A 21847-nucleotide genomic window follows, 5' to 3' on the forward strand; every position below is an offset into this window, starting at 1 on the left:
GTGTGTTTGGTAGTCATGATAGGAAAGGGTAGAAGTTATAGTAATACAGTACATTTCCCTTAATTAGGCTTTTTCTGAGACAAATGCATGCTTTAATGAACACATCAAATGTCCATTAAAGTTGCACAACCATTAACTGTTTGTTAATATTAAAAGACCAACTGCAAGTGAAAACTAGAAATACTTACTGAAGTCAATTACTTCAGGGCTTCCCAAGAGTTAGATATTTTTTTTTTTTCCAGGTGTATCTGATGAATGTTAGAATCCCCAAATCATTGGAGTGGCAATGAACACATTTATTACCATCTCTTTAATGTACTTTCACAGTTTAAAGTTTTCTCCTGTGGCAGTTTAGAGAAAAAATTGAATGCCAAAGAGGTTGTTTGTAAAATACAAAGCACCCCTGCAGGACTGCTCTCTGGCAGCACAATTTTGCAAATATCGTATGCATCCTTTTTCCAGGCATGTCAGAAATTCTGAAAAAGTATATTCAAGCTCACTGTGGGGGGAACAAAAAACACTTTCCTTTTAATTGTGTGGTTGTGTTGTTTTACTGCTGAGTGTAAACTGCTAGGTTTTTCTTCTGCTGTTGCAGTCTTTTCTGAAGGTAGTTGTTTTTATATTTGTACAGTGTACTCTCTGCATGTCCAAGCACAACCTTTGCAAAAGTAAAGTTTGACAATTTGAAAAGATAATCCACACTTCAGTGATGATTTCATAGTCCTCTAAAACATACAGGGGATAATCACCAGGATTTGGCATTTTAGTGAGAATCAGGAAAGCAACTTTTATCATCTTATTGATGTTTAAACTGCTATTCACTGAGTTCTCTAAGTTTTATTTAAGGGAGATCTGGGATGGCTGATGCTTTCAGAATACCTCACAAATGGACAGCATTGAGCATTAGAGTCTAACTTTGGAAGCTGCTTTTATATTAAGGGTTTGATTAAATAGATGACAGTAAAGATTAGCAACATGTACCATGCTAGGAATCTTGAGGATTCTTCTACTTCATAGTCTCTGTTAAAACTCAGTGCTGTTAATATAACACAGCAGAAATTTTAGGTGTAATGTTTTTCTGTAGTAAGGCCATATAAACCAAGCAAGCAGAAACATTGTCCTTCCCTGCACTTAATTCCAAGGCCATAGCATGACTGCAGCCACATAGAATACATAAAACTTAACATTTTCTCAGTGAAATTTTAATTGGAAATATTATGATCACAGAAAATTTCTAATGAACCTTGGGAGTGACCAAAGCAAGCTTTTTGGAAGCAAGTTAATGTCTTTTTTTTTTTTTTTTTAATGAAGGACAAAGGTATGTATGTATGCAAGTGCACTGTATTAAGAACAGAAAATGAATGTAAGTTTCACAGCAAAGGAACATCTTGCATGGTCTCACTCAGCAGAATTATGCTGAAACACTTCCATTCCAAGCTACAATGAAAGAGGTAGGAAAAAAATACTTCTTTACACCCTTAATGAAAGACAGGGAGTAGATTACTTCTGGCATTCTGTTTGGGAGGTACTTTGAAATAGCCATTTGAATATACCACAAACACTACCCATATATTGCATAAAGACATTTTATTATGAATGCAGTGTATATATATTTTTTTGTTTTGTTTTTAATCTGAGATGCTTATACAAACAGACCCGTATCAGCTGAATGACAGTTAGTTTGCAGGGCATGATACTGGTTGAACACCCTTCAGCTCCAAAGCTTTGCTAAAGTTAATCTCTTGAGCTTTAGCGGTACCCTTGGTGAGCTTCAGAAATCGAATACATCCTTTAAAACGGATATTAGTGGTCAGCCCAAATTGGGTCACACCATCTGAGGGAGGAAAAAAAGGCAAAAGGAATTAGATAAGTTTGAGTTGCTACTTCAGTTTGTTCTACAACAGTCCTGCTAAAGATTAAATGTCCCCAGTGAGATATATATGTACATATATAATGTTTTATTTGCTCTATATCATCTAATAGTCTCAAAAACTGAAAAACATCATGAATGAATATGATAAATCCCTAATGTAATAGTAACAATCCAGTCTTCCTTCTTTTTCCTGTCCAAGCATGACAGTGGCAGAATCTGAGGATGTTTAAACTGCCATTGTAAACTATATAAATCAGGAAAATAGGTAAGTGAAACAAAATGGCCAAATGACAGTTTGTTACCTACAAGTGGTGTATGATAGTTACATGCTCATCCTGCCAACTTCTAAAGTATTTATCCACAACATAACAGAGGAAAAGAGGGGAAAAGAAGGCCAAAAGTGATGCGATATTCATTAGCCCTAGTATCTTGAGAAAGTCATTTCCTCAACCATGTGCTTCAGCTGTCATATAAAGAAGTTTTCAAACTCTCTTCCTTTCCTTTTCTTTCTTTCTTTTTGCATACTCTTTATATGTATGTATAAATTATGTGTATAAAGTGCTCGTTATCATATCGATAAACATTCTTTGGAATCACTCTGATGGCAGGAGTGGGAAGTCAGCCCGTTAGCACCTCAGCACTCTTGTCACTTCTGTTTCTAACCAACAGAAAGAAAAAAAAAAGCCACAAGACTTTGTTATCACCCTGGCTGGATGGTTCTGCTACATCATCAGGGCTGCAGGGAGACCTGTGAACAAAGGAGGGAACTATCCTACTGTGAATGGACAGTGACAGAAGTGAGGGTTGGTTTTTGTCAGCATAGTGAAAGATGAAGCTAGCTGAAGAGCTCAGCCCAGTTATGGATCCTGTTCAATTACCACAGCTAGAAACAAGATATCTCAAGGACTTCCAGACTACTGAGTAGGAAATTTTGATTAGTTTCTCTTTTTTTTTTGTAGTTTCTATAGGGTCACTAGACTCTACAGTGAAAACATTCATCAGGAAAAGGTGTTCTCTCAACTCTGTGCAAGCTGTTGTCCACATTCCTCAATTCCTCATATTTAACATGCTCGTGTACACACAGTGCCTTGCCTCCTCAAGGCATGCATGTATGTATGTTTTCTTTCAGTAAATTTAAGTTGCCAAATACTGTTACTTTTGGTTATTAAAAGAGAAAGTTTTAACAGGGAGGCTGTGTGCATTGTGAGCAGCAGAAGGCAGAAAGTTTGCCTGCTCCTCTGTGACAGCATCTCTATTTGAGACTGGGCAGGGGGGACTGGTGAGAATCCTGTAGTGCTGCAGAACTTCTAATTCTGAAATGCGAAATTCTGGGTGTGGAAACATGCATCCATGCCAAGCGATACAAACTTAGGTATTCTTATCCACCAATTTCAGCGTACTAGTCCTAATTGCATTTATGACATTACCAAGGCAGTATTGCTAGAGCACAAGTAAAGCATTTCTTATGCCTTAAATGCTTACCAGGATATCCTCCAACAAAGACAGGGTCATTAGTGTCTGCTGAGGTCGAGGCTCTGTTTGGACTGTTACCATCCACTTGTGTGTCATCTACAGTCAGCTCTAAATGGTGTTTGATCTTGTTTGCAACAACCTTGTGCCACTGCCCATCACACAATCTGTTTGGTGCATCAGGTTCATAGATAGCAGAGAATCGGCCTGCACCATTGTCAACATGAAACATCACCTGAAAAGCATGACATCAAAGTGAGGTATTTCTCAAAACAGTTACACAGTTCTTTTTTTTATGTCTGTGTATTTAAAATCAACACACTCAGACTTCACACTCTAAAGCTCTGATTTAATAACATTCTGTGTCAATTGCTGTCCTTCTGCATAGTCTCAGGGAGGGTCTGCGTCATGTCACTCATATAAATGGAATGGAAATGTGCAAACCTGTTGTAGAGTTTGTTATTTTTCATGTTTATCTTAGTTTTTGAATCCCCTTTCTATGTACTCTCTAAACAGCTCCTTATAATAATAGAATACCGACTGGTTTAACAGACTGAAATAAAAGATACACATAGGAAACTAGTATTATTAATGATGAAGGCTTTCCTCAAAACATTTCCTGTTCAAATTTAAGTATGGATGTTGCAGTTTTGGGAAAGTCAAGTGTTACAGTTTGCATTCAAAAAGTCTTTGAAAAGATGCTTTTAAAAAAGAATATTTACAAAGAGTTAAAACTGCTTTCTACTTACTTTTCCATCCACTAATTCGATGCCAAGCCCATCCATCTTCTGGCTGCTTACTCCTAGGAGCACACCATTCATCTGTGTTGTGCGGAATTCAAATTCCACTAGCAGATCTGTTCCCACTCTGTATGCACCAACTTGGAGAGAAAAGGGAAAGTGTAATAAAATGAAGAAAGGTACTTAATTACATTATTCCTAATAATCACACAATGCATTGCCATTAATGCAAGGTAGTTACCTTGTATAACTTAGCATTATTAACGCACTCCATTTCATATGAAATCATGTAAGAAACAGTTATGGTGGCTGCACTTTGTGTGAGACCTTGCTAGAAAGTCATATATTCCATCCCTAGGCAAGATAATTAAAAACTGTAAGTGGTATTTTCATATTCTGGTCTCACTTTGCCTCCAGTCAACAGGAGTTAGGTAGCACTAGACATTTTTGAAAACATCTCCTCTTTCTTTGTTCTTTGCCTATCAGCAAAATTGCTGTTTGCTACCTGTTTTGGCAAAGCCTGTTCCATCGAAGTATGTTCCTTTCTGGGCAGTGACAAAGCACTTTCCAACGTTGAAGCTTGAAGTTGGGTTATCCAGGTCAACAGGTGATTCTGTCATTTTAAAACTTCTGATGCAGCCGTCAATGCTATAGGTGACCTGCATTCAATATTTCAAACAAAATGTATAACTTTGCAAATCAAACTGAAATGATTAGAATAAAGGCCTACATTTTGTCACTAAAAAGTACCTTTTCTTTGCTGGTTTTATGGAGCTGAATAATACTTTAATTTTATGTGGCTAATCCTTAATATCTGATTATAATTGGTATCTAATCTCGATCACGCTAAGGAGGAATTACATTACTTTTCAGAGATGTGATCTCTATTTGGCTTAATGGGGGACATAAAATAATACACTGCATAATGAAACATAGCAAATTACATCAGCAATGCAGGAATTTAATGGCCTATACTTTACCTTTTTAATTACTAGGTTATGGGGTTTGCAAGTAGACAAAGATACTGGATATAGTTCTCTAGGCTGCTGGTAATTTTATGAGGGCTTTTTTTCTCCTTTTAATCACTTTACTGTGGGTCTACATGGTAAGACTGAGCTAATGGATTTAGGCACTTACTGAAATGAACTGCACCCCAACATATAAGTTGTTGGCCATACATATTTTCTCATATAATCTTCTATAGGGCCAGCAACCATTCTGACAGTGGCCACACCAGTGGCCAGAGAGCTGGGTGGAGGAAGGGGATGTGCTCAGGTGCATGGGTGTTCCAGTGCTGGGTAGCAAACTGCATCACCAGCTTGGCTTCTGCACAAAGAACACTTTTTTGTGACCATGGGTGGGTGGCGTGGGCATGCTGAAGCTGATGATATGAGTGAGATCCTGCTTAGGGGTCAGGAATGAGGGGCTGCCCAGGTCCCATCCCAGTGGGACCTCTGGAAGCCATTGGCATCTTCCCCTCTATGAACTACCCTAGAGCTCTCCTTCCCAAGGTATGCAGATGCTGCTTTTTGGTTCTCAGCTTTATATAGCAGCCTAACTTAGTGTCAGGAAAGTTTATCCATGATAACAATGGGAGAGAGGAAAATTATAAATATGCACTTTAAGGAAGAAAAAGAAGACATATTCATAAGCAATGCAACACAACAGAGCAAAATAAAAATCAGTTTATACAATACTGTGAAAAAATATGTACAAATATAGAAAGAAGAAAGAAACATCTGCAGATGGAAGTCTTGATTCTGTACACTACTTTCTCTAATAATATCCTGACTAGCAATTTGAAAGGCTTTCTAAAACCACCTCTTAAAAAAACATCCCTTTCCTTCTAAATCAAAGCTGCATGTAGTGTGATATATATATATCTTATTACTACTAAAAAAACCTGTACAAAGTTTTCATGGAAACTTTAGAAATATCAGTGAATATATTCAGCTCCAAGCTGAGTATATTCTTTATATATCTTTATGTATTGCTTTTCTGTCAGATTTTTCAGAGACCTTTTTCTAAGTGAAAATTGTCTCCAAATCAACATCATGTTTCCAGAAAAAACCCATACCAGAAAACAATTCTTACCATCTTCACTGTGAAATTCAATCATAGAAATGCAAGATTTGTAGACAACTTGATAACATTCTCTAACTTCAAAATTTTAGTTTCCCAATAGAAAAGCAAACTCGGTTATACTTTAGCATGCTAACAGGCTATATAAATTCTTTTGCCGAAAGTAGAGTTTTGCATGCTTAAAATGTGACATCTGTTGATGTCAAACAAGTAGGTATCAGTCTTCTGATAGGAAGCCAGCCCACCTACCACTACATACTAGACTAGTGTCTAAAGAGGTTGACATCTGTTTAGCAGAAAGCCTGAACTAAGATAATACATGCTTTCAACTTTGCTTCAGTCTTTACATGAAACCTACAACACAATATTCTATTAATACATCATGAGATGTACTTTACTGGGAATGATTGAAAGGCAAGCACTGATTTTTACCTTCTGTGAATGACATTTGAAGTCACAGCTTCATTAAATCCTAAAGCACTTAAGACTGTCAGAATCTGACACGACTGTTATTGCCAGACTGAGCCATTTATCTGCTTGGGTTCCCTCTATTACTTCTGACATTAGCAATAGGTAAGAATTTAGCGTTACCTTTCTCCTCAGATTAGTATATGTAAATTGCAGTTGTATTTCAAATAACATAATTTGATAGCATTAGGAATTATATTTTTGGGTAGCTATGTATGCTTTTGTTTTTCAGTGCCTCAGATCTGGTTAGATAAATCCATATGGTCTGGGTGGGGGAATACAGTGTTCCTATTTAATCCTAGAGTTTCCAGGCCAAAATGATATTAACCTCTGTTTGCCAAGACATCTTTCACGTCAGCATGAAAACTGGACATTTAGGCTGAACCAGTGATAAATATGCACATTTGAGGACAGCAGATTTTTCATGGTCTTACTCCAAATACATTCTCTTCTAAGCTAGCAATAACAACTCAAACCCAATTACTACAGTAAGCAGCAGTACTACTGAGTACTTAGGGGTAGTTTTGGCTTCTACTGCTTCTCTTAAGAGATGTTTTCTCTGTTTATTAGCTCTCACTGCAAGATGGATTACAGCCAAGAGAAAAGGCAAGTGATATTCAGGAACTTATGCTCTGGCTGTGTAGTGATACAAGTGAATGCAAGTATATGGATATTTCTACTTTTCCGTAACAATAGCTGTTTGCTATTCCTAGTTCTTTACATTAACTGGGTTCTGAGTCAGATCCTCCCACTGGAAGGAGTTAGTATACCTTATAACTATATAGTATACTTATAGTATACTTATAACTAAGTTAGTATACCTTCAGTATACTTTTGATACCATTTATCAAAAATCCATTTTATCAAATATTTATTAATACTCAAGAGCAGTCTAGGGAAAAAGCAAAACAAAACTTGGAAGATACCAGTACCAATCGAGACATACTTAAGGAGTGTATAATAACTTATTTAAATGTGCTTACCGGACCAATTCTTCTAGTTGTGTAGTTAATGGGTAATCCTCCAACATACAGCATCCCTACAACATCCAATATATCAGCTTTTTTGGGGCTCACAGTACTGTTTGAAACGCCATCTACTATGAGGTTTCCTTCTTGCTTGGTTCGAATGACTTTTATCTAAAAGAAAATGCAAATGTAATACAATTACAAATGGTTTCCTGGAAAGAGTGTTTTACATATTGTAACAAGCCTTACAGTCTAAAATTTATAACAATAAGTGAGAAAGCAGTGGTAATCAGAAGTACTTGGCTAACAGTTATGGATAGTGTCTATAGAACAGAGTTCCTGTGCAGAGTTTTGTGCAAACATGTGTCTGCCTTTTAATTAGGTTTGGGTCAGAAGGCATCGTGACTATTACTTATCAGAACTATTGAAAGGACATGGGGTTCCTTTTGAAAGAGAAATTATTACTATCATAGGCACACTGAAATATTCTTTTTCCTAGAATCAGATAGCAATGCTAAGTACTAGTAATAGTACATGCTGAATGTTAGTGTCACCTGTTGCAAAGCTTTATTACAGAACATATGCGGACATTATTGAGTTTACTATTCCACTAGTTTGGATGTGCCTCAGATTATAGTTCAGGTTAGGGTAAATGTAATACCAGCTATGTTTGTAAGGCTTCTGTTCAGACAAATGGACTGTGAATCACATGGAAGAAGTGCAATTGCTGCACAGTTGATGAAAATCTATCCTAACAAATGTAGGCCAATTTCTGTCCAAAGACTGTATTGAGGTCTCTACGAATCAGTATAATAATGTATCTGTATAATAAAGGGATAAAAGGTAAAATGTAGCACACATTATCACAGCAGTTTGCTAAACAGAACAGAACTTTGCTCAGTGGAGGAGCAGAAACAAACTATTTTTCTTTGGCTTTTCTTTAATGTGGTTGTTCCTACTTCAATGTAGCAACACATCTATCATGCAAGAGGAATAAGTGAATACTAACAAGGGCTGCCCAGGTGGCAAGGGACCGAACCTGGTGTTTCTAGACAACTGTGAATCTGAGATGGATAGTTACACACTGAGCAGAAGGAGGATTTGGTGAGTGAGAAAGAAAATGGGAATGGACAGTCTTACAGTCTTATCTCTTTAAGTTCTCTTAAAGAGATAGCAACAGCATGAAGTAGCACAATAAGGAGGATTGAGTAGCCTGGAAGGAGGATTTTATCAGTGTCATTGCTTCTCTAGGCCTGAAGAAAACATTTCAACCTAAACCATTTCAAGTGGAGAAATGGTTCTCATAAAAAGGCTTATTTTAAGGAAAGCTCCTGCTTTCTCAGAAACAAAAAGTGTGGTCTTTTATTAAAGAGGTTGCCTTCCTTCCACCCATGCCAAAATGGATTTTCTTTTGCTCTTTAGGAGCTGTGAATTTAGGTTTTGTCTCCATTCTTTCCTGTAAAAATGGGATCTACAAGGGTCCATCTCTCACACGGTGCCAAGTTGCATGCTCAAAGAGCATAACCTTACACTGAAAACTAAATGTTCTAGTTAGAATATAGAGAAAACAGAGCTAAAAGAGTAAAACACATCTTTGTTCTGTATTTATTATGTCTGTTGTAAAGGCACACTAGTTTACTGTTCCCGGACATTAAGTAAAACAGATAAAATAATGACTACAGCTTTATTTTTCCCCATTATCAACCACTTTGCATTTAGAACAATTGGTAGCATCAGAATATTCCTGGATAATAATAATAATAATAAAGGAGTGAAAATAAAATTCCTGTGGAACAGCTGGAAATGAAGCAGAGAGAGACCAAGGATGACTAACAAGAGGGAGTGTTAAGAGCATAAAGGAAAATGCAATTAGATTTATTCTTGTTTGGTGACAGAGATGTGAATGGTGACTATCCAAATATCTATCCAAAATGTAATGTCTCTTATAGCATATACCTTGAATACTCAGTTACGTGTTTTTCTTTTTCATTATTGGTGCCTTCAAGCTTTTATTTCACCTAATGGATATACAATGTGTTTGTTGTTCTTGGCCCAGTACGTATTGAACATCATGGTTGTGATATTGGTCCTTCCCTTACCATCCAAAAGCCACAGGCATTGCATATATTGAAAAATGCTTCCTCTCATGAAGTCACATAAGATAAAAACATCCATTAGCATCATATTTAATCCCTAATGAATTGAATTAATAATGCAGGAAAAATTACTTAAATGTTAATTTCTTTCCATTGTTCTTAGCATTATGGCTGAACAGTGACATTATTAACATATAAACAAATGGCTTTAAAGATGTATTCAAATGCTACAAGATGATACTCACTAGAGTCCTATTAGGCAAGAAGGAACATTTTTTGCAATTCCTTACCATACTTGGACATATTCTAAATATGTCCAGAAATACATGCTTCTTGAAGGAGAAAATTCAAAGTTCAACAATAACTTCTTTGTTAGAATACACGTATATACTGTGTACTTAACATTGCACCTCAAAGCACAAATTTTGCAGACTACAAAAATGTCTATTTGAAAGGTTAGCTTGTACAAACTATATTTTTGCAAATATCCTAAGGCAAAACAAAGCTCTCTCTTAGCATTACAGAGAGTAATTTAGCATTAGAGACTATTATACCTTGTGCCACTGGCCATCATTTATTTTGCTGGAAATCATTGTGTTGGTGTCTCCACTCCCCAGATCATAGCTGAAGTAAGGCAGTCCATTCTTTATCTGAACAGTAGCAAAATCAGCATGGTTGATGCGGGCCATATAAAACAGCAAGCCAGAGTCAGCCATTGTCCGGATTTCAAATTCAATTGTGAGTCTGAAAATCAAACAAGCAAGAAAATGGATGCAAAAAAAAAAAAGATATTCAAAGTAGACAAATTATCAGTAGATAAAATTACCCACTTTACCTTTTTGCATTCCTCGAACAAAACTTTACAGTTAGTGAACTATTTTACTTGCCCATCAGAGTTAAGAAAAATAATTTAGTCGTGTGTGCATTGCTTTTCACACACATCTGATCCCTGACATGTGAATGTCCTGTTACTGTGGAAATACAGTATTTACTGTAACTTTGTCACAGAATTTGGAGATACAATTCTCAGCTGCAGCTGTTGTTGCTAGAAAATCCCAACATTTGTAAAATTCCAGAGGTGTCACACACACACACACACAATGCTCACAAGTAAGAGACAGCTGTAGTGACAGTCAGCAAATGTTTAGTTTCTAGTGAGTTGCATTGCCTGAAAACAGGTTACCAAACTTTTAAAGATGCAGAGGGAAGCATTTACAGTTGGAATATTAAATGCTAATTTTGATTTATCCCAGCAAAATATGGGGGTGTGTCTGAGGAAGTCTGCTCTCTTGTGAAAACCACTGACATCTCTGACTGATTGGTAATGCTGAAAACCTCCCCTACCTCCCCTTCTGAAGCTACCAGCCCCATACCTGCACTGACACAGGTAGGACAGCTGACACTGAGGGTGAGGCCCCACCTCACGCAGGATGCATTTATTGCTTTTGTGAATCTTTCCTTTTTACATCAAAGAACCTTGGAAATGGACCCTGGGAAATTATTTAGATTATCCGAATGCAAAGGTTGTACTGGCAGCAGATCGCTAGCCTAGCCCTAGCTGAGCTGCAGAGTCAGTACCTGAAAGCAGTAGATTATATAACATGAAAAATCATTGCATGAAAGCAGACAGACCTGGATTCTTATTTGAAAAGAGCACATGCAAGGACCATAGGATTATATTTTTCTTTTAATAGTTTTCCTAGTTTTCTAAAATTAGCATAAATGAAAATACACAGTACAGCATCTGTGTAGGTAACAACTGAGCGTGAAGCTGATGGACCTGTAAATTAGTATGGCATTGAAAACATCTGTATTCTTAGAAGGAAGTCTGGGAATTCCTTTGCATGTCAGTATGGATATGTATTTATAATTATATTTCGAGAGGGCAACGTCATTTCACATGTTTACTGTGCATGCCCAATCTTAACTACTGCAGGAGAGGAAAAAAGAAGGTTGGCTTATTACCATAAATTGTCAAGTTACTGAACCTAGAAACTTCCTTGCAAAAAGCAACCTATGAACTCTTTTGGGTGACCAAATTACACTCTTCTGTTTGTTTTTCTTTAAGTCAGTCTAGGTTTGTTAGGTTTTGCATGTGCCCAAACCTTTACCAAAAAAAAAGAGGTAACCTGTTTTTGAGAGGGTTACTTGGATGGACATTTCATTGCCTAGATTCCATGCTTTAACATTATTTATGTTAGTGTAATGAAATGAATTAGCCACAGGACATGAGCTTTTTCAGATTATGTCCATAACTGTTGGAGAAGCTTTTGAATTTTATTTTGGTATTATCCCATGAAAGCTCATTACCGAAATAAACAATGTACCTGTTTTTCACTTTGGTGTCATCAAACGCAACGGCAATGTGGCTGTTCCTTGAAAGACCAAATTGCTTCCCACCTTCCAAAATGGCTGGTTCTGTGTCAGCAGCACAGGAATCCTGCAAAACATACAGTGCTCATAAAAATTTCATATTTTGTATCTCAGCTGTGCACCTGCTGGAAGTCCTCCAGCTGTTCGGGAATCAGACTATTTCTCCTAGTCTAGACACTGGCCCTGCAGTTTTCTGGCATGCTGATGTCTCATCCCACAAGCTGAAGTTATAAAGCAGCATGACAGGAACTTGCTTTAAAAGCAGAGCTCATTAAGCTGGTTGTAAAAACAAATACAAGTATTATACGAACATTGCTGCTTTCATGCCATCAGTGGACGTTTACAAGATTCTTAAGTGATTTCTAGGCAGCTCAGTGTACTCCGTGCTCACATAACTGAGTTTTACACTGTAGGATGCCCTCTTACAGGAATGAAGCAAGACTTAAACTTGAAGGGGATACTATGCTGTTGACTTGAAAACTAGTCAACTTAAAAATGAGATAAAAATAGTTTCAGACCTTGCACCTCTCAGTGAGTCTTCATTTTACTGGCAGACACTTTACCCAGGGCGTAAATGAAGAAGCCCCTCCCTGTCTGCTTCACTTTTATTAAACTTAGAGTGATGCAACAATGACAGGTAAAATATCTTCCTTTTTTTTTTTTTTTTTTTTTTTTCCTTTTTAATTTGACCAGGTCTTCCAATCTCTAGCTGAAAAGCTCTTGTATGTGGGTGCCTGGAGACACTATGGTAATTACCAGCTCCTACTCAGGTCTAGCTTTTGCCTCCCACTGAGAGTATTGTGAAGAAACTGCTCAGAGGATCTAACACAACACTACTAGGACAACAATACTACAGGGAAAACAAAACAAAACAAAAGTTTCATAGCTGCAAGCTCTGTTTTTAAGCACTGTAGCTGATATCATTTTGGGTTGGTGACAATCTGTTATTTGAGCCCTGACTCAGCAGGGACCTGCAAAACACAAGGTGAGTTGCTTTGCAGACAAAGAGCTCTTTCTGTGAAACATTTTGAAAATGTCATGAATGACGCATCAGCCACTAAGATTTTAAATACAAAGAGGAATTTTCTTTCTCCCTCTCACTCAGGTTTTCAGTAGCGTTAGATTTTTTGCTTTCACACGTCGCAAAGACCCTCACAACAATGAAGAGAACTTCTAAATTGAATTTTCCCCAATAACGCTCTGTATGGAACATGACAGAGCAGAACACCAGGCATTATGACAAGTACACGTCAATGTGCAATGAAGGAAAAAACAATGAAAATTCAACGGGACCAAACAAAGTTATGAATGTGTGATAACAGTCTTCCAGTGATCATCAAATAGAAAAATAAACCTTATTCTCTTAATGCTGGGTGAAGTTTTTAGTTATCTAATTGATTTAATATTTACAAGTTTATCATGCAGCTGCACAACTATGTTAGTAATAATTCTCTCTATATATTATACTACATATATTATATATACACTATATATATTCTGTAACAGTCAGACTTGCTAAAATTTTGAGATCTGGACTAACTACTGGTGCTGGAATGACAGGAAAGAACTGAAAAATTAACTAGCACCTATTTTCCTGTAGCATATTGCATAGTTAGAGGACACATTCTGACATTAAATTGCCTGCTAGATTGGCTTATATTAGAGAAAGGTCTGGCTCTGACACTGCAGCTACATCCCAGAGAACACTGCAGTTTTTCTGCATCCCAGCTGGAGGACTGTAAGAAAATGCAAGATGTGGGGGAACGTGCCAGACACATCCACAATGGTTGGAATCATAGCAAGCATACACTGATTAATTATGGATAAATACTGATCAATAAAAGGCAGCATTCCTTAGGTTGATGAAGAAATGTCAATAAAAAACATCCATAGGGCATGCTTAAAAATGTCCAGGTTTTATTCATAAACCTATTTCTGATTTCACTTCAGCTAAGGACAGCCAGCTTAACAGCCTTCATAAGACACCTATATTAAAATATCCTGGCTTTTTTTTTTTTTTTTTTTTTTTTTTTTGTGTAATGGCTTTAAGGTGTATTACATTTAAATGCATCTGTTTAATAATCTTCCATATTACCTGAGAGCCTCAAGACTGAGCTCTTCAGCTGAACTTTACTTCAGTTATTTCAGGTGTCAGGGACTTAGCTGGTAAGTCAAGAAGCTAAGTGTGAATCACAGTGGGCATGAAGAACAGAAAAGCCCACTGGTGGACTGTGTCACACATTCTCGACAAACAATGCTGTATTAGCAATCACAGAGGAAGTAGGAAAAAAGGTAGCACAACTGAAACGGTACCCACAGCTCCTCAAATAGTGTTAGTAAAGCAATGAAGTAATGCTTGGAAAAATGTTGGAAGATACCGTCATGGGGTCAAATGCAGATGTAATGCTGGCACTCTTCATTTCAGTGGCAAGCGGATCCTGAGAAGCAGTGAATAACATGAGGCAGAAGCAGCAGTTACCCAAGCACTGGTCTCAGTTGAGAAACATTTTGGCACTCATAGCAAGCAGCAGCAGCAGACTGGTAGCCAGTGCATTTCCCAACTGTTGTACTTCTAGGTCTTGTCTTGCCTCTATTAGAGGATTTTTTTTTTTCCGTTTGGAATTAAACTCCCCCTCCCCCTCTCCATGGAGATGCATAGTGGAGATCTAAAAGAGCTCCTAAAAGGACTTAAATAAAACAGATATCTTATTTAAGCTTCTTACATAGAAATGACTTTTTGCTATATATTTTCTGTATACAATCTTTGTTCAATGGGATTCTGCATAACTGTCATTATCTCATTATTAAACAACAGTTAATTATTTTGTTGCAACATGCCTCAGAAAAATACACTGGAGAACTTAGATAAATATAAAAATGGTCCACAAGCTTGCCTTATTTAAAAAACAAAACAAAACAAAAATGGTCTTTAGAATACTAAAACTGTTTCATTTTTCTGAACAAGAAAGTGGAATAATGGTATTTTATTTAGATTTTTATTTTGAACACCTGTTTCAAGTTATCACAGCTCTCAATAAGTTATATAAAACTAGCCTAGTTTTAATGGAACTAGTTTCTGGTATTAATAAATAGACAATATTCTTCTTGTTTTCTGCCTTGCCTTTCTTATTCTTCCTTGCTTCTTTTTACACTGCCTGGTTCATCTGTTTGGTTGTAAATTACTGAGTTAGAGAGGTGTCTGTGTTCAACATTCTGCTTGGGAAGTGGGAGAGATGGGAATGTTGCTCAGAGTTAAGTGTTCCCCAGCAAATATTTCTACTTGTACCTCTAGAGTGCAGGAAGGAGATTGATAACTCACAGGGAGGGATAGACATCCCCTGAATACACAAAACATGAGGATCCCTGCAGAGAACAGTGCCGGGATGCCAGTCACCCTACAGCAGTTCCCTGAACTAGATACTAGGTAAGTGTTATAAGTGATACCCCTGGGCAACCTGATCTAGTGGGTGGTATCCCTGCCCAGGGCAGCAGGGTTGGAACTAGATAATCGTTAAGGACTCTTCCAACCCAAGTTGTTCTATGATTCTGTGATCGCAGGGATCACAGGTTCTTTTTTTTTTTTTTTTTTTTTTTTAATAATGCTTGTTCAAGGGGCAATATCTGCTAGTTTGCCTGTGCTCTTTCATAACAGTGATCATTAAGAGCGGCTAACCCTTTTTACCTTGTTGCATGGTTCTTTATGGTATGGTAGCCTTACTATGCTGCATATTTGCTTACTTTGAACTCCAAACAGAAACTTACAACTACTCCACCTTGTGGGAATTAATCAAAAATGCTGCCCTAGAACATGAATGTCCAACACATACAATTCTGGGGCTAAGAGCTACATAATAACTAAGATGGATCTTGCCTATCTTGAACCTTTAGTTCCCATTTCCAGGTACGCAAATGGTTGTATGGGCTTTGGAGACTTCAGTAGTGCCTGAAAAGTCGTTCTTCCACATCTGGCCAGTGAAGGTGGCCATGAATCTCCAATATAAATTAATAAATTAATGATCAGAGATTTTTGTCCTAATTTTTGTACCATTATGATCATAGGAAAACATTGCTAGACATCCTGCCTATTTTCAAGGAAAACCAGATACTAATTCTGAAAACGAGTCAGGTAACAAGGAATGACTGATGAAGTGAATTCATATTCTTTTCTCCCTAGCTGAGAGACTAGATAACATCCCTGCTTAATCCTGACTTTTCATCCAGTGTGGAAGCTCATCCCCAAATGGTTAAAAGATCTTGGGAAGCCACTCTGGAAGAAACTGTCCAATTCACTGACTCTGATGTATCTGATATAAATAAAAATTGAAATTAAATGTTGAATTTGTCAGCTTGTCAAAACAGTCTCATAGTACTGTAAATTATGGATCTGTAAATAAGCTTCTAACCATGAAATGTGCGTCCTTTCATGCTATTTGGAAATCTCATCCATACTGAACTACATAGTGTATGAAGTGATGGTTTGTATACAGATGTAACAAAATGCAGAGGAATTTTCTCCGAAGAGTATACTCCTGTGGATATATTATCCAGTTTAATATTTAGATATCCAAGCTTATATCTTTTCTGGGCAGTAACATGCTGCATCAACTTGTAAAACTGCTACATGTGTGACAGAAGTTCCTTCTTAAATGTCATTGTATATGACTGCTTGCTGCTGTCTAGCATTTTCAGATTTCCGGCAATTACCATTGAGCTCAGTTCAGCACTGACTGGGGTTCTGGTTATTAAGTTTCCTGACAAAATTTATGAAATAGCAATAGAGGAATTGTCATATCAAACACCTCTGGTCTACCTGTTTCTTTATCCTGTCACTGACTTAGCTGTTAGCATGTACTTCAAAGAACAGCACAAGAAATATTGTAATGATGTGGATTTCCTACAGGAAAATTTCCTTTCTAACCCTGACCAGGTATTGGTAGGCTTACATCCTTAAGTATGAGGGTTTAGGGATAAGCATGCAAGCCAAAGGGAATTCTACTGCTACATCATTCTTTAAAATAATGTTGTGGTAATCCAAGCAAGTGCAATCAACCAGTTTTCCATTATCCACAGGTTTTACTGATCTGCAACAAAGTGTTCTCTTTACAATATCATGCTGAATTGTTGCTACTTTTGTGAAAAAAAAAAAGAATACTTAATTATTCTTGATGGCTAGTTTTTAATTTTTGCCTTGTAAGAGAAACTTTCAAGCTTTCCCTGAGTGAAGTGATCTGTACTTACAAGTGCTGAAGCTAGAGATGGTGTTGGAGGGGGTGGGGAGGCTTTATCAGGAGGCGTTCCTGGTTTTTCTTTCTCCCCATCTGTCTCAGGTTGGATCAGGACTGTTGAGTGGATTGGTTTGTCTTCATCCTCAGGTGGCCTAGCCTCTGGTTCTAGAGATGGACATTGGCCAATATCTGCATTTTCAAAAGACACGTGTTGAGCAAAGTCCAAGGGCCTGAGAACACACAAAGAAATCAAGGTTTGTCATTAGTTTTTCTGCTTCTTTACCACTCATTTTTTACAAAACAGCTATGTAGTTTCACTTCACAGGACACAACAGCCAGGATTTATCCCATCTGTTTTAGGTACTGAAGTGAGACACTTAAATTAGAAGTGATAGTCGCAGTTGGCTTTCCTTCCTACAATCAGTGTAGAGAGACAGGCACCCTCATTGGCAAGCTTTGCTTGTCTAGGTAGGCTAAATCACATTGTGGATCTGTCCTTCTCTCTCTGCTGTACATTGATGGAGTGTGGGGTGATGAAATCCTAATTTAAGTTCTTGAAAGAAATGTGAAAGAAAGATTTATGTGAAGATTTTCTATAGTGATTTTACTTTATTCATTGTACCTTTTATTTCTATTTAAATGTTCCTTCCAAATTACCATGGAAGGCACTTCCCACAAAGCAAATTAATTTCCACAGTGGTTCTCAGAATTTGGTTAATCTTGGAGATCAGTGTTACTTAAAATAGTATGCCATAAATACCTATCACTGAGGAAAGCCTTACTACAGTGTTTCTGATGATTTCTCTGGTCTATTTAATGGTTAAATAAGCAGATGTTGTCTTGTCTGCAAAACACCTAATTAATTGCATATCCTATGGAGTGCATGTTGCAGACAAGAAAGCAAGGTCATATTAAGAAAACAGAATATGTTTTAGGGCTTGCTGTTATTATGATTCATTGCAAAAATGAAGTTTCTTTTGATAGCCAAGGTAGTTAACCAGACCTTTTTAATCAGACATTTATTGTCACTTGTGAGACTTACGCGGCATTGATGACGAGATTCCATATGCAGCCCTCAAATGCTGGTATGTTTCTAAGAGGTGCAATCTGAAACTGAGAAGAAATGCCCCCCACAAAGAGCTTCCTAACAGAGATGGGCTGGTCTGTTGGCAATCTCTGAGTCTGGCCTTTGTCTTCATCTACTTGAACAGTAAACATCCTGTGAAAAACATTTAAAAGCAAAAAAATAGATATTTTACTCCAGCTATTGCATGTATTAAAACCACCATTTTGCAGGCCCCATTTACTCCTGTGCCAGCTATAACACTGAGTGTTATGTAATTATGTAATATTATGTAATTAGCTGCTCACATTAAATGAGTGTTAACCCCTGGAAGGTTTTCAGCTACTGCTGAGCTTCCTTGGTGGTTCTGTAACAGATCTCAGCAAAATTGTGCTGTGGAGAGGCAATAATATCAGTCTTTGGTTGAACAGGAAGAAGTGGTTTGTAGTGTAGCACTGACATGGTGGGAGCCAAGTCTGCTGTACTCCATTATAAATATAGTCCTCAGCAGGATAGGAACAGCATGGGGTCGCATTTTTTTTGGCAATTTCCTAGTTTGTACCAGTTATCTTCTTGCAGGTGGACAAGCAATCAATGCTGTGGACTGCTCTGACTGCAGGAATCAACTGCAGATACTGTACACTTTTTAAAAGATCTAGTGATGTGTTTTTGTTTTGTTTTGTTTTGTTTTTCCTGGCAGAGATGGCAGAGCAGAAGAATTGTTCTTATACTCTGATGGATGTGCTATAATTCAGTCTCATGGGTAACACCTATGTTACAAGTTAAAAGGTTAAAAGATACAAAGTTCTCCCATAGAAGACACTGTTAAGGGCCTACCACAGAAGCACAGCCACACTGGCTGATCAAGCCAATCCAAGAACTCAATAAAAGAGCAAACAGGAAAGGTATAAATATGGTGACGGCAAATATTGCTCTAGTAAAGGCCAGAATCAAATGTGAGAGCACAGCTGAGTGCTCTTTCCTGACAAAGCTACTGAGATGTAAATGTTGCAGGTTTGTACATTTACAAGGAAACCTTGTAAAAGGGACAGAAAGTGAAAAAATACTTTCCCAAGCCATACAATGTGTATACTAGGAAAGCAGTGTTAGCGTAAGGTCTGTGGAACCAAGGGACAATAGATAATTTTGATGGCTAACATACAAAATGAGGTATAGCAATGAGATAAAAACAAAACAAAACCCTGCTGCCTTTGAAATAACTTGAAATTGAAGGATGAAACAGAAAATCTTTAACTTTTGAGCAAATCCAGCTCAAGGTGAGCTAAGTCGCAAAGGATGGATGAGACCTTCGTATTTTTGAAGGTGAATGTAGAACACTACTGGGCATAATTTCTTTATCTTGTTCAACTGTATTTAATACATCATTTTAATTAATTATGTATTTAATACATAGATCCCGTGTGCGGGATCTGCTACTCCACCTGGATCCCTACAAGTCCATGGGTCCGGATGGGATTCATCCCCGGGTGCTGAAGGAGCTGGCGGACGTCATCGCGGAACCTCTCTCAATTATTTTTCAACGATCCTGGGAGTCTGGAGAGGTCCCGGTAGACTGGAAGCTGGCAAATGTTGTGCCGATTTTCAAGAAGGGTCAGAAAGAAGACCCTAGCAATTACAGGCCTGTCAGTCTCACGTCAGTGCCTGGTAAAATCATGGAGAAGATGGTTCTCGAACGTATTGAGGCGCACCTGGGGGACAAAGCAGTCATTGGTCCCAGCCAGCATGGGTTTGTGAAGGGTAGGTCCTGCCTAACTAACCTGATTTCCTTTTATGATAAGATCACCCGTATGGTGGACCAAGGGAAACCAGCTGATGTGATTTTTTTGGACTTCAGCAAGGCTTTTGACACGGTTTCCCATAGGATCCTACTGGACAAAATGTCCAGCATACAGCTAAATAAAAACATCATACGATGGGTGAGCAATTGGCTAACGGGCAGGGCCCAAAGGGTTATGGTGAATGGGGCTGCGTCAGGCTGGCGGGCGGTCACCAGTGGGGTCCCTCAAGGCTCCATTTTAGGGCCGGTACTTTTCAATATTTTTATAAACGATCTGGATGTAGGAATAGAAGGCATTTTGAGCAAGTTTGCTGATGACACCAAACTTGGAGGAGTTGTGGACTCAAATGAGGGTGAAAAGGCCTTGCAGAGGGATCTGGATAGGTTGGAGAGCTGGGCGATCGCCAACCGCATGAAGTTCAATAAGAGCAAGTGCCGGGTCCTGCACCTGGGACGGGGAAACCCTGGCTGCACGTACAGACTGGGCGATGAGACGCTGGAGAGCAGCCTAGAAGAGAGGGATCTGGGGGTCGTGGTAGACAGCAAGTTGAATATGAGCCAGCAGTGTGCCCTGGCAGCCAGGAGGGCCAACCGTGTCCTGGGGTGCATCAAGCACGGCATCGCTAGTAGGTCGAGGGAGGTGATTGTCCCGCTCTACTCTGCGCTGGTGCGGCCTCACCTCGAGTACTGTGTGCAGTTCTGGGCACCACAGTATAAAAAGGACATGAAACTGTTGGAGAGTGTCCAGAGGAGGGCTACGAAGATGGTGAAAGGCCTGGAGGGGAAGACGTACGAGGAACGGCTGAGGGCACTGGGCCTGTTCAGCCTGGAGAAGAGGAGGCTGAGGGGAGACCTCATCGCAGTCTACAACTTCCTCGTAAGGGGGTGTCGAGAGGCAGGAGACCTTTTCTCCATTAACACCAGCGACAGGACCCGCGGGAATGGAGTTAAGCTGAGGCAGGGGAAGTTTAGGCTGGACATCAGGAAGGGGTTCTTCACAGAGAGAGTGGTTGCACACTGGAACAGGCTCCCCAGGGAAGTGGTCACTGCACCGAGCCTGACTGAATTTAAGAAGAGATTGGACTGTGCACTTAGTCACATGGTCTGAACTTGGGTAGACCTGTGCGGTGTCAAGAGTTGGACTTGATGATCCTTAAGGGTCCCTTCCAACTCAGGATATTCTATGATTCTATGATTCTATGATAATAGAGTTTAGTCAGGAGATAATCAAGACCAGAAAGAAAATGCATCTGTGTCTATAAACTTTGATAGGATCTATTAAGGGTAGTTTTAATTTCAAATATGTTACAGTTGTGTTAAAGAGAAAATAAATACCTACGTATTCAAGCACCTTTGACTAAAATTAGATATCTAAATCCAGGTTGTATATCTATGAGTAAGTAGCTTGATTTTTCAGAAGTACTGTTTATCCCTAAGTCATAGCAAAAAAAAATATCAGTTTTTGGTAGATAACCTCACTTTTTTTTTTTTTTTTTTTTTTTACTGCAAAATGATACTGAACTTTTATATTTTCCCTTAAAAAAATACAAACCTTACTCAGAAACCAAGTATTGAAAATGTTCATTGAAAAGTGGCCTATTTTCATACATGAAATGCTTTTTTTTTTTTTTTTTTTTGACAAGTCCTAGACAGAACTGAATAGGCATTTAAGCACCTAAATTAAATAACTG

The 21847-nt window shown here is 38.2% G+C and overlaps 1 protein-coding gene across 9 annotated transcripts in view; it reads right to left on the bottom strand.

The window, feature by feature from the left end:
- Positions 1 to 1570: 1570 nt before the first annotated feature.
- Positions 1571 to 21847, bottom strand: part of LAMA2 (laminin subunit alpha 2) — a 401748-nt gene continuing 381471 nt past the window's right edge. For 7 of the 9 annotated variants that reach the window (XM_072036025.1, XM_072036022.1, XM_072036019.1 and 4 more), the window contains 10 exons: positions 18338 to 18514; positions 17309 to 17525; positions 14449 to 14508; positions 12025 to 12137; positions 10252 to 10441; positions 7617 to 7772; positions 4589 to 4742; positions 4093 to 4223; positions 3356 to 3578; positions 1571 to 1834 (listed from right to left, as the gene is read on the bottom strand). In XM_072036025.1, the coding sequence (XP_071892126.1) occupies positions 1677 to 1834; positions 3356 to 3578; positions 4093 to 4223; positions 4589 to 4742; positions 7617 to 7772; positions 10252 to 10441; positions 12025 to 12137; positions 14449 to 14508; positions 17309 to 17525; positions 18338 to 18514 (1579 nt within the window). In that variant the 3' untranslated portion in view covers positions 1571 to 1676. The remainder of the gene's footprint in view (positions 1835 to 3355; positions 3579 to 4092; positions 4224 to 4588; positions 4743 to 7616; positions 7773 to 10251; positions 10442 to 12024; positions 12138 to 14448; positions 14509 to 17308; positions 17526 to 18337; positions 18515 to 21847) is intronic. The other 2 variants (XM_072036020.1, XM_072036021.1) reach the window with 1 other exon arrangement.

The sequence above is a fragment of the Anas platyrhynchos genome, chromosome 3, assembly GCF_047663525.1.
Source record: "Anas platyrhynchos isolate ZD024472 breed Pekin duck chromosome 3, IASCAAS_PekinDuck_T2T, whole genome shotgun sequence".
NCBI classification, from domain to species: domain Eukaryota; kingdom Metazoa; phylum Chordata; class Aves; order Anseriformes; family Anatidae; genus Anas; species Anas platyrhynchos.